At 44.2% G+C, this 16255-nt stretch overlaps 1 protein-coding gene across 11 annotated transcripts in view; it reads right to left on the minus strand.

Annotated features, from left to right (window-relative positions):
- CAMTA1 (calmodulin binding transcription activator 1) overlaps positions 1–16255 on the minus strand; it is a 773163-nt gene that overhangs the window by 730761 nt on the left and 26147 nt on the right. For all 11 annotated transcript variants that reach the window (XR_013975130.1, XR_013975131.1, XM_080921358.1 and 8 more), the window contains exon 3: positions 12182–12300. Coding sequence is in view for 9 of the 11 variants with exons in the window: in XM_080921358.1 (XP_080777484.1) it covers positions 12182–12300 (119 nt within the window). In the remaining 2 variants the exon portion in view is untranslated. The remainder of the gene's footprint in view (positions 1–12181; positions 12301–16255) is intronic.

Genomic DNA, 16255 nt, shown 5'->3' on the forward strand with positions numbered 1-16255 from the left:
ACCAAAAGATTCCTGAGAAGAAACTCAGGAACTGGCTCACTGCTAATCTCTATGACACAGAAAGACATTCAGCATAAAACAAACGCAAATAAAAATGAAAAAGAGAGCAAAGGGGTAGACAAGGGGGGAGAGGGAGGGGGAAAAGACGAAGAGGGAAGGGGAAGAGGGAAGCAAGGAAAAGAGGCAAAAAAGGTGGAGAGAAAGGACAGAGGAAGGAGGAAAGAACAGAGGGAAGGAAAGAGGACAAAAGGAAGAAAAAAAGGGGGTGAGGGGAGGAAACACACAATTAAGAAATGAGCTGGAGATGCGAGGGGAGTGGTGGCTGCCTGATAAAGGGTAGGGCGGATGCCAACATCAGGAAACACTGGTCAGCATCAGCAGGAAGCCACAATAATGAGATAAAGGAGTAGGACAGCAACAGGCTGGACTGCCAGGCACCCTGGAAGGGTGCCTCCTGGGAGACTGTCTTGGAAGAACCTACCTCCTTTAGGAAGGTTCCAGCTGGAACACAAGGTCCACAGGGAACATACCCTTGCCTCACCACAACACACCCCAGTGACTAGCATCCCATCAAAGCTGCTGCTGAAACAATGAACAGAAAAACTGAGGAGGCGGCAGCAAAGTGAGGGAAAGAACAAAGTGTGACGCACCCAACAGCACCAAGTCGTAGCCAGGCCACAGCTGCTCCAGGCTCCAAGGCTAGACAAGCACACATGAAATTACTAAGTGTGTGTGATGTGGGCGAGCAAAGGAGGTGCTTCACACTCAGCCTACCTTCTTGTCGCCATCTCTACCAACTGTTTTGTGGCTTCTCTCTCCAACCGACTCAGAGGCCTCGCTTCTCACCCCCAGACCTCCCTGTGTCCTTCCCTTGCACCTCATGCCACTACAAATGTTCCTCCACACAGGACTCCCACTGAGAATCACCATTGTAGCTCACACCATCCCTCCTCACTCCTTACTCCACTCCAACCTGCCTCTGGGTCAATGCTCCACTGACACCATGTCCCAAGGTCACCAAGAGCCTCCAAGTGATCAAAGCCCAATATGATGTCCCATCCTATTTAACTCAACTTCTTACAACCTTAATCTTTCACTATGTTCTGTACCACAGAATAATTAATGCCACTCAGACAGCTACATCTGACCCCACCTCTTGTACATACACTAAATGGTAAAACTAATCAGGCAGAAGGTGAAATTTAGGTTGCCAATAAACTGGTCTTACAACAGAGATTCCCCTGGACTATCCAAGTGAGCACAGGACAGGGTTCTCAAACTGGGAGTGTGGCTTTACCACACTGCACTCATCCACCATATCCCCAATACTGGAGGGGAGGGGGGGGGAGGAGGAGGAGGAGGAGGAGGAAGAGGAGGAGGAGGAGGAAAATGGTGTTGAAAGTAACAGGAGGAAAGCAGCAGAGTCTGACTGACAAAGCAGCAGGACTCCGAGGCAGCTGACTTTGGGGATGGGCAGACTCAGTGGCAGAAGGGGGAGTTGGAGAAGACACGCTACAGACTGCGGTCAGCCTCTAGAGTGCTGCCACAACAGCAGAACCTCAGGAAAGGTGTGACCTTCCGCACCTTGACTCTAGAGCCTGAGTGCTACGCCAGTGCCTGGCGCACAGAGCCAGAGAGCACTCACTGCCTATGCCGTGAACCATTAAACTGACAGTCTGCTGCATCAGCAAACAAGAGATCGATGTGTTTTGCTGGTGGTGCCTTTGGCTGTTTTAAAACAGGGTCTCACTATGAATCCCTAGTTAGTAGAGACTACTATGTAGACCAGGCTAGTCTCAAATTCAGACATCTGCCTGCCTCAGCCTTTCCTTCCAAGAGCTGGAATTAAAGGTGAACAGAAAGTTAGGTTTTTAGGCTCCCTCATCTCTTTCCCTTGAGGCAGGGTCTCTCTACATAGCCTTAGAGGTCTTAAAATTCATTCTGTAGACCAGGCTAGCCTCGAACTCAAAGATCCACCTGTCCCTTCCTCCCAAGTGATGGCATTGAAGGTATGAGCTACCACACTGAGGCCACCAGCTTAGGCTTCCTTCTTGAGACACTCAATTGGCATGTCACCCTGCCAAGTTCTGCCTCTGCAGTGCTCCTCTGTGTCCTTCCGTCTGCCTCTCACACCCAGAAGACCTCACTTGGTCCTCAGTTTTAAATACTACCTACACAAGGTGGCTCGCAACCACTCCCTCCAGGCGCACTTCAAGCAGCCACCCGGACAGCTGTCTCCACCTGGCTCCCCACACAGACCCTGTAAGGTTATACCCTACTGCCCCAGCACCACGCTGAGGCCTCCATCCTGGGATTGCCCTTGGCCTCTCCAGGCCCACCTCACGACACCCCTTTTACCCTCCATCACTGCCATCATCTCTTACCAAGGCCACCAACATTCCATCGGTGCCTCTACAAAAGCCATGGCGCAAACAGCAGTGAGAGGGACTTCATACACCTTATATCACTCACTGCCTCCAAGTTCCTCTTCCAGTGCTTCTCCACTACTCGAAAATGGGACCAGGTCTATCCTCCCCTTTACTTAGTTCAGATCCAGATCACTCTGCTCCAATCAACAGTGCTCCTCAACCAAGCATAACCCTGCTCCAAGCCTCAGTTCAGAATAGTCCCTCTCTGCTGAGAATAGTCCTCCCTCAGATCCTCTGGCAGCTGGCCAAATCTCTCAGCTCATGGGGCAAAGCCCTGAGGCCCCCGGTGCTCGTACCTTGGTGTTCTGCTCTTTCCTACTTGTTAACTTACACAGGCTGTCAAACCCAAGAGAACAGGGTTTTGTCCATCTCATGCCTTCAGCTTCTCTAATCAGTGCCTTGTAAATAGCAGTACCTCAAAAAATGACTAAATGCATAATAATGGTATGAGCTAAAACAACATTAACATGCAATCAGTGAACACTGTACTGTGAATGGCTGTCCAAAAAGGCCTAACACAGAACACAGGAACAGAAGACCCAGGTCACAAAAATGCATTTTGTGTTTTGGGTTAATATGCAAGATACATCCACTTAGCACAGAAAAGGTCTGAGTAGCAGTGTTTCTAGTGGTCCACTATCTGCAATGGGTACAGAAGTCAGCAGTGAAGAGAAGTTCCTTTATGAGGCCTCTAGCTTGAACCCGGCAAGGAGTCCTCTTCAAAGAGGCTCTTGATTCTTATCTCATCCTCCATCCTGCCTTCCACAACAGGGTGGGGATAGGGGAGCTAACATGCAGAAGTGAGTTTCTCCTGAGATTTCTGGAATATACTTGGCTCCTCTCCTCTCTTTCAAATCTTCCAAGGATAACTCAAGTGTTCTTTTGGTTTCTACTGTGGCTTTAGTGAACCAGGTGATCTAACCCAGGGATAAGTTAGAGCAGCTCCTATCAAGTCAGCTCAGCAGATGAGGCTTACAATGTGCTCGGCACTGCACTGAGTGCTCGGGCTCCTGTGAGCAGAGGATACTGTGTCCACCGAGACCCAGCACAAGTAGGACCCAGAGCACAAAACTGTAAGCTGGGGCTGGAAAGAGTTTAGTACTTAAGGTAACTGGCTGCCCTTGCTCAGCACCTATATTTGCTTCCTAGCACCCACAGGGTGACCCACAACCATCTGTATCTCCAGAGCCAGAGGATGTGATGGTCTCTTCACACACACATGTCAGGCAAAACTCTCGTGACATAAGATAAAAGTAAATCTTTCTTTAAAGATGCAAGCAGTATAATACATTAGATAATGGAAGATGCTAATTCCAAACACTTAATATCACTATCCTCATTTATGAAATGAAACACACAGCAGGTTCTCTGGCTTGCTTGAAGAATAAATTATTAAAAACTTACTGGAAATTATCTTTATATAAAAAGTTTGGTTAATAACAACCGGAACACTTAACAGAAATGATTCTTAAATAACTGGAGTCAAGAAGCCTACATTTTGTTCAACAGTTCAAAACTGAAACTGTAATATTCACATTAACAAGAAACCTGTGATTCCCAGACAGGGGGTCTGTCACCACACAGCTAAGGGCTGTCAGGGAGCATGGAGATGACTCTACTGGGCCCTTCTCTTCCACTCTTGCTTCATTCCAGCTCAGGAGACCCCAGACTCAGGCCATGTAGCTAGAAAATGTCAACTTCTCCAGACAGCTTCTCTCTCCATCTCAGCCCACTGCCCACAGGGTTCAGCTTCTCAACTGTGGAAATCACCACGATCCAAAGTCCCTCCGCTACTAAAAAGGGTGGAGTGTTTTATTCCAACTATAACTGAATGCTCTTCAGCTTCTCCAAACTGAATTTGTACCCAAATGTTTCTTAATCTCTGGAAAGAGTCTAGTAACTCATGACCTGGATTAAAAGATGAATTCATCTCCAATGCTAAACAGGCACAAAGCTTAGCGAGAAGACCAAGAACTCAAGACCTTGGAGATGGTATTTACTCCTAAGTGTGCTGATCAAATCAAGGCCCAAGGCTGTAGGAGTAATGAAAACATCCTGGAAATTGAAGTGGTGGTTACTGCACAATTTTGTCATTACCGTAAAACTCACTAAGCTGCACACTTCACAAACAACAATGAGGGAAGATTTAACAGTAAAAATCACAACTACAATGCAAGAGCAGAGTTTTGTCTAGCTTCCCCAACTGTCCCACACTCCAAACTTTCAAGAGCAATCTTCAAAGGTCACTAGACACAATCACCTCCAGCTGGAGGAGGCTGGGCAGACCAGTGTCTTACATAACACACCTGATCAAGCACAGAGCCAAGAGCACAGTGCCGGGTGCACCAGCTCTGTATCTACACTGGGCCGCTCGGCTCAGACTCTGTGAAACGATTACCAGGGGTCTATGAGTCTGAAATGTTTCACATCTTAATTTATCATCTGAAACAGTAACACCAATTACAAACATACTCTAACACAAAAATTCATTGTTCAAGTTTGTGGTTTGTGATTATATTTGCCTTGGCACCCAAGAGTGTCATTTAAATTCTTGTTGGGCTAATGAGAAAAATCACAGAAGTGACTTTAAAACTAAATGATGTATTTGTACCAGGGTCTACCGTTTACAGAAATGCTATACAAAAGCCAGTTTCTCATGAGGAAACGAGGTAGAAAAACTGTACAACACAGAACAGTACCACATGCCAAGTTCCAAAGAACTGAGAATGGCCCAGCCTGTAAGATACTCAAGCCCAAGAGATAGTTTTGATTTAGCAAAGCATCATCCATCCCATCCACCAGCATGATTCAAATCTACTTTATCAGTTCTGAAGTTTCTGTGTCAAATACCTGAAACTATATTAATAGTAAAAATTACAATTAACATATAACTGCAAAGCTGAGCTCCAAAACTTACAAAACTTAGTTTTATCTACTCCATTCATTCCAGATGAGCACTTACTGAGCAATGGCTACGGGTCAGGTGTTCTTCTAGGCACCACACCCTGAAGTAAGGCCGTAATAAGTAGCTAAGACCTAAGCTGGAGGATGACAGCAACTACCGCCCTGTAATGAGGACCACGAGGACCCTCAGCATCCACTCACTCTGTAAGCATTGCCCTCTGCAGCTCTTGCCAGTCCTCAAAGTCAGCCCTGCCTGAAATGAGCAGTCTTCCTTGCCTGTTCTCAACAGTGAGGGCAGACTCTGCTGTCAGTGTAACCGGCCCTGTCTACCTGTGCCTCTGCAGACCCGACAGAGTCCTGGGAACTGTGTGGCCCACCTGTCACAGATGTAATCAGCTGGTGTCCCTCTCACAGGCTGGCTCTGCTCCTGCTACTCACACCCATATTCATGCTTCTGTTTAACCAGAGCAGCCTGCCCAGACTCAGAAACCACCACTACCTCCTGTCACAAAGCCTCCTTCAAGGCTAACTGACTTCCCAAGTCCTCAAAGCCAACACATCTCCATGGCCTTCCCAACTAGAACACTGTGTATTCCAGCTGAGCACACATTCAGGAAGCTTCCAGAGTCCTAGATGAATCCCCAAACCGTGGTTTCAAAATTCAGAGCTAACATTATATAACAGACCAGCAAAGCCAATCACTGAAAACTGCAACCCTAAAGCTGTAACTTTTTAAAAATACACAAAGAAAAATTAAAAATACAAAAGTACTGAGAACTATATGCCTGCACACAAAAACTATTATGGAAATTTTAACAGAATAAGGCAGTTTGTATTTAAAAGTATAAATGAGGCATAGCAATTCCCAGGGTCTCATGGTCCTTTTAAAAAAACTAAACTAAACAAGCAAACAAATAAAACCGAAATACAGAAAGCCAGGAAAGCTGCTCACAATTTAAAAGGGTCTTCTCTCTGAGAACATTAGATGTGCACTTGGGTTTTCTCTGGCTGTAGCTGTTCTGCTTGCTTCTATCACAGATTTAAAAACAAAAAATTTTAAGCACTAAAAATGTACCTAAGGAACTAGAGAGCTGGCTCGGTGGTTTAGAGAGCATTTACTGCTCTTGCAGAGAACTTGGGTTGAATTCCCAGCACCACATGGTGGTTCACAAATATACCTAAATCCAATTCCAGAGGATCCGTCCCCCTTTTCTGGCCTCCTAAGGGAACAGGGACACACATAGTACACATACATACATAGATGTAGGCAAAACGCTCATATATGAAATAAAGCTGCGTTTAAATGCATCCTTCACAGAAAACCTTGACACTGCCTCTATCAAGTGATGCCACTTTAAGAATTGAGTCAGAATGAGGGGGAACTATTTGCTTACTCCAGAAAACTTTGTATGTCATCTGAGACCCAGCTCTAAGACTCAGGAAAGGAACAGTTGGGTTTTAAGTCAAACAGTTAATTGGTGACTACACCCAGAGCAGTAGCACCTGTCACAAGCAAGGAGCTTGCATTACATAACTGGTTCTGGTTCTGGGCTCCAAGTAATAACTCAGCATGCTGAGACTCTGCCCATCTAATAAAACACCAACTACCACACACTGAGTTCCAGTAAGGTGCAAAGTCCAGCATGCCTGTTCTCCCAAAAACTGAGTAGGCTGAGGCAGAGGCACCCTGAGTTAAGTAAGCCTGGGCTACAAAGTAATAAAACCATGTGCTGTGTGTGGTCTTTGCAACTTCAGTCCTGGGAGTATAAACCAGGCCTGGTCACCAAGTTACACATAAGCACGGTTTCTACCTTCCATGTTCCCTCTTCATTGTACGAAGTCTGAAACTACTCCTCATCAAAAGGGAAAGTGACAATGTGGTGACACGTGTCTGTAATTCAGAAGGCTGAGGTAGGAGGATGGACAAACGTGGAGCCAGCCTGGACTACAGAGCTAAGTACCAGGCCAAACAAGGCTATACAACAAGACTGTTTCAAAACAAATTTTAAAAAAATTAAGAAGCTCAACAGGTAAAAGCACTCGCCACAGGCCTAGCAACCTGGCCTAGGTCTCGAGGACCCTAGACCTACATGGTAGGAGCAGAGAACCGCTTCCTCGGTCATCTAGGCATGCATACTGTCAGTAATAAGGTCAGACAGAAAGACAGACAGTAAGTTAGTTGGTTTTTAAGGGTGTTTTAAGAAGTAAGGTGTGGGGAGATGGGCACACAGCACACAGCTGCAATCCTAACACTGGAAAGGGGACAGAGAAGGACACCTGCAGCTTGATGGCCAGTCTAGCAAGTTGGTGAGCTCCATGGTTCGGGAAAGACACGGTCTCAAAAAGTAATGTGGAAAGAAACTGAGGAAGATACTGGACAGGCATTTGGCCTCCACAAGCATACACATGTGACCACACACACATGTATACATCCAAACATGTAATATGCATATACATCACACACTAAAGCAAAACTATTTCCCTAAGAAATGAATGGTACTAAAATAAAATCATTTTGCAAGACATTATATAGCTAAAAGAAGAAATGAATTTTTAAAGTCAAATAATTCTACACAACAGTAACTGCTAGGTCTTGAGAGTCCAACTGGAAAATGGTCATCACCTGTAATTCCTAACCTGAGACATGGAGGTGGGATAAACTTCCAGATGCAGAATTCAAAATCAACCTTAAAAATATGAGATCCTATCTCAAAAACAAGGGGGGGGGGGGCACTAAAGAGGGAAGGAAGAAAGGGAATAACAGAAATAATAACATGATAATAAATAATATAGAAACAGTTCTTCAGGACAGAGAAGGAAAAAGAATTTAAGTTCCAACTCCTATCAGGCGTCAGTCCCCAGTCACTTCCTTCCCAGCTCAGGAACTCTCAGAGCACCATTAACATCACACTTCACGAAGAGGAACCCATAGTGACAGCCAGCAATCAATTACCAATAAACCCTGGCTTGATTTGCTTCTGGATAAAATACTTCATTTCTTCCCCGTTGCAAATAACTTTTAAGAAGGAAAGGAAACTCTGTAGCCCAATGCGTTAGAAAAAGAAGAAATAAGTTGGGCATAGCGGCACACATGCTGAATTCTAGCACTCAGCAGACAGAAGCAGGCAGATCTGAGTTCGAGGCCAGCCTGGTCTACAGAGTGAGTTCCAGAACAGCCAGAGCTACACAGAGATATCCTATGTCCAGAGAAGAAAAAAAAAAAGTAAATTTAAACAAAAGTAGCTAAACTAAGCCAAAATCACCTCCTCATTTCCTCAATGCCTTCCCTTAGGAATGTGCAACTTCATCCAACAGTGGAATATGAACTCACACCACTGAGCCTCTACTCACGCACTTTACAACTCCAAACTACACTGGAGAAGAGTCTGCTGATGTCATTGAGTTTGAGGTCTTACAATGAAAGCCAAGACAAGTGCTGGGGTCATCTCCCCAACACTGTAGAACAGAACAAAGTTTTCTGCGTAAATAGCCAACTCCAGAAAGAAAGCTCAGTGGGCTGTAGAGATGAACCAGTCAGTAACGTGCTTGTGACAAATCCGGTTAAATGGCTCTGCAGGCCCTGCCACAAGCCTATCAGCCTGAAAATAATCCCAGAACCCACACAGTAAAAGAGAAAACTGATTCCCAAAGGGTACCCTCTGGCTTCTGTATGGGCACTGTGGCAGGTGCACACACACTAAACAAATGGAATAAAGTAAGTATAAGATAAAAGCCAGGCTCCACCCAGGGGTGCTACGATCTCTGTGCCAGGGGCTCAGTAACTACCAACCTACTCTACCTGACAAACCAGGCCAGTAAGGAATCCTATCTCAAAACCAGGATGATGACTGAACAATTATACCATATCTAGGCTGACCTCTACCTCCTCAAACATGGGGTAGGGGCGCACATACTTACACACGTCACAGACATAAGAAATGAAGTTTAGAAACAATCTCTATAGAACAAGAAAACTGACTTGACTAAATTATCCAGCCCTTTTCTACCTACACTGTCTGTCTCTGAAAGGAAATACTGTTTTGTTTACCTTACATTCTCAGACTTAGAAACAATCTGGGCTCAGTCACTGGCAAAGTGCAGGTCCTCACTAAACAGCAGCACCTGAATGGAGAGTCTTACTCTCCCTGTGACGGACACACACAGTATGAACATGGGTTTCCCAAACCACAAATGTTTAAAAGTAAGGTTGAGTAAAGGAATTTCTCAAAAGTCAAATGAGTCACACATCATTCCCAGGAGTTCAACTGTGAGGAGGGGTGGGGGTAGAAGAACATGGTGGCTGGGTAGGTACACAGGCTACACAGTGAGATGGAGACACAACCTCACCACACACTCAAGTTGCTCTCAGGCTACACCCCTTTCTAGCATAAGCCCCTTGTTGAAGGAAGGCTGATCTAGAGAAAAGAAGTCTTTGTACAAAAAGCTCAACAAGCCAACTACCTCACACGGCTCTCAGCCAGGGTCATGGCCATCCAGTCCACCCTCGAAGGAAAGTGGGATCTTAACACTGGCCCTGACGGCACTCACACCACAGTCAGCACAGGGACTTCATGGGCAGGTAGACAACACAAAGTCCCGGTGAGAGGTACATCCATCCAACTGGTTTACCTTCAGGTTTTGGGATCACCGTGAAGACCACAGAAGGAAGAACTCAGGAAATGCCCTGACAGCCAAACCAAGGAAGTAGGTACCTGCATGACTACTCTGACCAGTTCCTCCTCCCCACAGTCTAAGACCGATTCTTACTTAACACAACAAGGACAGGGTGTGCGGTGCTGTCACCACAGGCACCCTAGAATTAACACTCCTGTCTAAGCCTCCCACCTTCACTCCATAGTCCTCTAGTTCTTCTAAAGCCGAGAAAAGGAGAGAAAGAGAGCAAGGGAGCGCGAACATACTGCAGGCCAATCTTTAAACCTGATTTTTCCTCGGAGCCTCAGAAATGATGGCTAGGGAGGGCCAATATGTCCCCTCTGTGCTTGAGGCTGCAGTACACCTGCACACAACAGTCTACCTTTTCTCTCCTAGACCTGCAATTTTGTACTTCAGTTGTCTGAAAGGGGGTCAACAACAGCAGCCCACAGCACTGGAGATGACACCCTCATTAATCACACCTTCTATCAATACTGCTGGATAGGGTAGCTCATACCTGTGATAGTAACAGTTGAAAGACTACGGCAGGAGGACCAAGACTAACACCATATCAAGACCTAGTCTTGAACAAACATACAGAAAGTACTTGATTGATGTTTTATAATATAGCTAATATGTTAGAAAGTGGAGCGTGTACATAATTTAGACTTAGAAGCACAGAATATATGAAAAAAATTTGCCTAAAATTTCCATAAAAGTTTAAAGCACCAATGTAAATGTATCATCAGCTAGGCCTCAGACTTGGCCACGTCACTTGTGAGACGTGTGAGCACACCATCGAGTAGTCTGTAACATCACCATCACTAGCCCTATGGAATATAAATGGAGAGCATGCCTAACTGTGTATGCTGTGTGATAATTATAAACCAGAGCTAAAGCATAAAAATGTGGTGCCAAAGCTGTGTCTCAGGGATCAAGAAACACTAAGTTTCTGTGTAATTCCTAACCTAGGAGAGAATTCCTGCAAAGCTTTTAAAGTCTGCAGTACTGTTGACAAGAGACAGTCCAAGACTAAGATGAATTTTCAACATATTTACTCTGTTTTTCAGGCCTAAAAATTTATGAAATCCTTAATAAGTAAAACACGCCAGTTAGAGGCGTCTAAGCTAATGCCAACCATGGTGAAGCTGCTCTCCCTGCAGAGCAAAGACCCCATGCAAGTGAGGACAGCACACACCTCAAAGAGCTACTCCTTGTGACAAAGCAGGAAGCTCGAGGCTCTGGTAAGTATTTAAAACTGCAGCTTGTGAAAGTGGAGAGATTCATCCCCACGACCCCCCACTGCTCTAAACACAGTCAAGATGAAGGTTCAAGAGACATCACTGCTCCCTCTCACATCCGTCAACGGGGAGGAGAGAGATGCACTTGAAGCTAACTTACAAGTAAACACTGAACCGAGTACACTATGCTTGCATGGTAGCGGCCATCATGGGAATTAAGGGAATACAGTTCTCAGCACCTCAGTAATCAGTGAGGCCCACCTTACACTGATACAGTTAATATCCAGTTGCTATCAGCACTAGTGGCCATTGCTCTACCTTAAATACTTAGATTTCAAACTAAAACTTTAAAAAGCAAAACAATGTACTACTAGTATTAAGATTCCCAAATTACAATTAACCAAAAGGAAAAGTCTGCCCAAGAAGATAAACTTTCCTTCTACCTACTCCACACCTACTCTTTATCTGGATGTCAAATATGTGGCTTAGAATCCAGCCTGCAGTGCTAATAAAATCCTATTAGTAAAGCAAAGCAGTCAGTATTTGAAACAAACTCTCTTTCATCACTAAAGGCCTGAGGAGCCCGGCCCCAATGCTACAGACTCCGCATTTCCAGGGCACTGTTTTCTGTCAAGCACTTGGGCTATAGAACTCACGCTGCCCTGGGGTACACGAGATAAACCACCAAATGCAAGGTGCCAGGGGCAAGAAAACACACCAACCCTCATGCTGTGTTAATGGGGTCACGTGCACACTTTACAGCTGCAGTGCAAGCCAAGCACACCAGACTGGCCAAGACTGAAGCTGGTTTGTGCCAACTCAAGAATTCTTTTCATTGACCAGTTCTTTGTTCCACCTGTTGAATTTAAAGCTAGTATAAAGTACTTCTATGTAAAACATTCTAAAGAGTCCAACCATAAGATAATAAACCCTTAAAAATCGAAATGTATCTACCTCATTAGTGTTCCAGCGGTGCCTCTCTTTGGGTAAACTTGAACATTTCGGCAGACATTCAAGCAGCTTTTTCGGTAAAAAGATTTTTACATGACTACTATTGCTGTTCCCATGATCATCTATAAAGAAGAAAACAATGAATTCAGAGAAAGAAAGAGAAAGCCTCCTTTAAGTACACTGACAAGTCAGAAGCAACAACTCTGTTGGGGCTGAACACAAGAGCAGAGGCTCTACTCCTCTAAGCTCCTCATCTACGCTCTCAGATGGACTGTGAGCATCAGTGGGCTGAGCTGACCCCATCCCGAGCGAGCAGATGGGAAGTGCTCCGACAGCACCCAGAACCAGAACGCAATTTAAAGACTCTTCCAGTGTTTCAAAAAACAAACTCAAAATTACAAAAACCTCACAAAATCCAGAAACTTGTGTTGACCAAGTTTAAAGTTTCATGATTTTGAAGTTCAAAAAATATAATTACACGTGACTTTTATTGATAAAAGAAATATTCCTTTGTCCCCTAGAACACAAATCAGATTTCCCCTTTCTAAAGGAAATCACAGACTCTCATAAAAAATTTAAGCCTGGCGTTAACAGGTAATACGGAAGCTAGCTTTTCTCAGCTCCACCTAAAAACAGGCCTCTTTAAGTTGATTTCCATGTACATATCTGCAGAATTAATGCAGCTCATCAAATGTAGCTCCTTCTAAGTGAGTCAAAGAACTCAGCGAATTAGACTGGACAGCAGGTCTGACTACCTGATGCTCCCTTCCCAAGTCATTTTCCTCTCTCATCCATTTACACAGCACTCACTCTCCGCCCCTGGAAAGTTGGTTCTTCCCAATCCCATCCTACCTCCAAACTCATTGCCAATTGTGGCAAATTCCAGTCAGTTTCAAATTCCTCATTCCAATTTTTTATGCTAATTGAAATCTTCAGTCTACACCTAACGGGCCCTCCAGTGAGTCTGGGGACTGCTTATTACAACCTCCTCAAGCTGCCCCAGTGGGCTCATCCGCATCCGTGACATCTGTGAGACAGGAAGACCCGCCCAAGTCCGCAGCCCATACCTGTGCAGGTTCTGCCTCTCTGTGTGTGACCTTAGGCAAGTTACTCAGTATCTCCAGTTTCCCACATCAATCCTCCCTCCAGGACAAATGTCTATAACATTTAGGGTCCTTCAGCAACAGCTTCCTTACAGGTCTCCAGGCACTATTTGATGATACGAACAGTGAAATGCAGCAATTTATCTGTCCAGTTATCTCTGAGCTTCTATTTAAAACTGTCTTTTAAGGGGTAAATAAAAGCAACAACAAAACTCTTCTACGGTCACAATATTTCTTTCCCAAACATTTCTCATCTGATTAGCATGTTTCTTCTTCTTGTGGATAAGGTCAGAAGACATAAATATTGAGCACAAGATTAGTCTGAGAAAATGTACCACATCATACAGAATGTTTTATAGAAATTAACTTGAGAGTCTTAGTCTACTAACTCTTTTGGCCCATGATTTCCACAGCCAAATGAACTGTAATACAACTGTATCTGTAGCAGTGAAAAACTTATGAAACTGTTCTTAGGAGACCTAAGATTAATTCTCGATTAAGATTAAATTTTAAAATATTGCTTAAAACAGAAAAAAAAATAAGCACAAAGAAAGATGGTAAGATTTTCCTATTAATTGCTAACTGTGAAACCTTTGTAGTCTCAGATGGTCATGCATGTTCCCTACACTTCTTCAGGGAGGTACCTGGGCCATAGACTTTAAAAGCACATGAGGCAAATCAGAGGAGCCTTTGCTTTCCTGCTCTCTACCCCAATGTGGTTTTGGTCTCTCTTTGTAAAAAACAAAACTGTGAAGCACACAGTCTTGAATGTAGAGGTGAAATCCTAAAATACATATTCTATTCGGTATCTATGGGCGTCTATGCGAAAACAGCACTAGGACAGTACTGAGTCTGCAGAGAGCCTTGTGTATGGACCCTCATCGTCCTGAGAAGCCATATAAGCAGGACAGAAGAGAAACCCTACTTCCTATTTCCATTTGTGGTCACAACCAATCCTAATTTCTGTCCCTTTAGCCTCTTACCTGGCTATGGGGGTGGGGGGGAGGTGGCTCAGTGGTTAAGAGCACTGACTGCTCTTCCAGAGGTCCTGAGTTTGATTCCCAGCACCACATGGCAGCTCACAAACTGTCCAACACATACATGTGGACAAAATACCAATGCATATAAAATTAAAAAAGAAATTCAATGTGTAAAAGAAGAACATTAAGTGTGAATTGAGACAGAGAATGTTACATTTGTATGAATGTGTATGAGAATGTTGAATGTGTGTGTAAGAGTTTATATGCATGAGTGAGTGTGTGTGTGTGTGTGTGTGTGTGTGTGTGTGTGTGTGTGTTCCTGTTCTCAATAGTGCAACTGTTTGAGGAGAAGCTCCAGGCAGGATTCCACTCTGGTACTTGCTGAGACAGTGGTGAGTGGACCCCAGGCAAATATGTAAAGAGGAGACATATGCTATGTGAGCATTGTCACTGTGTCACTGTCACATCCACCAGAGCTCTCAACAGGGCTGTGTAGCGAGGGCTGCAGGACAGGATGGCAGGTCCCCTTGCTCTGCTTTTAAACTGCACCAGTCCCAGAATTCTAGGTTCATGTTAAACATAGGCCAGGTGCTCTTAGGAACTGTAATGCTGGGTAAGTAACCCCGCCCAGCTTATGAAAACCCAAGTCCAATACTGGGCAGAGTCGGAACTCAGAAGGGATAAAGCTGAACTCATACTTCATACTTCAGAGTTTAGCAAGGTGGTAGACTCTGCCGAGGAGCACAGAATCCTGGGTTCAGGCCCCAGCACCAGGGGAAAACAATCCAACTTCAGTGCTTCTGGTTAAAACATGGCAATAAAAAAATTTTTTAATTAAAAAAAACCTGTTTTTTACATTGGAACAGAACTGTTCGCACAGTAATACTGCATAAAAATGTAATCTTAATTAAAAGCTACTATTTAATGTTTTTACAATAGCTGTAAATGATTAAATAACGGAACATATGTGCTAGTTTTGAAATCCCAGTAATAGTATCTTAACAGTAAACTGTGGTATAAACTGGTTTCAACTGTACTCCATATTCAACCCAAACACCTCCACTCTGACACTGCAAGTGAGAGTATCAACTAACCGACAGGCAAGCACTTCCTGACTGTTATCTAGCAAAAACGCAGGATCCATGACTTCAAAATATAATTTCCTAACCTGCTTCACAATAAAAATGTAACCAGTAGGGTTCTTGAAATTGACAGATGATGTGCTTGGCTGACAGCTATAATTCTAGAGAATGAACCATCCTTTCTAGTCAACCTTCAAATATTTTCTAAATGATAATTTTAGATTCATAGTGTAATTTAACTAAATCTTTCTAAAATGTACAAAAAATGTTCACTCAGCTAACTGAATTCTAACCTTCAGTTTTGGCTCTGAAAATTGAGATTCGAATTGCCAAATCTCTGACTCAAATCCAGATAAATGCATTTGGCCTGTTTCTAGGGTACTCTGATTTCTGCAAGCTAATTCATAAATATATTAACTAGATTAGTCTGGTAATGAGCCCTCCATTATCTTCCAGTTAGAATACAAATAAGGTAGTTTGGGGCCGATGGCCACTAAGAAAGCTTTTCCTCAGGTGGAGCGATGAAGACTCCAGAGTCAACAGCACACATGCTCTAGCAGGAAGTCCAACTGCAAACTCTTCTGGGGGCAACAGTGTGGAGAGGAAGAATTAAAAGGAGGCTCCACAGTTTTCTGTTTGGCTCTAGTTATTATGTGTTAGATTTAATTAGTGGGCTCAGAACTGGCTCAGAGAAACAAGCACACACTGGTGCAGTCCAGGTGACAACAGTCCTCACAGCAATGCACTGCCACAACTAACCTAAGGCCTTGCAGTTCCTGTCACACAGACAGAAGCAAAGCACTGACTGCGTGCAGAGCGCTGGTCTGAGCAGGCGCTATGAAGCAAATGAAACCCATCTGTAACTCTCCAAAAGGAGTCTAAATGGTTAAAAAGTAGTTAGTAAATTACTAG

This window comes from Micromys minutus, assembly GCF_963924665.1.
Source record: "Micromys minutus genome assembly, chromosome: 9".
Lineage (NCBI taxonomy): Eukaryota > Metazoa > Chordata > Mammalia > Rodentia > Muridae > Micromys > Micromys minutus.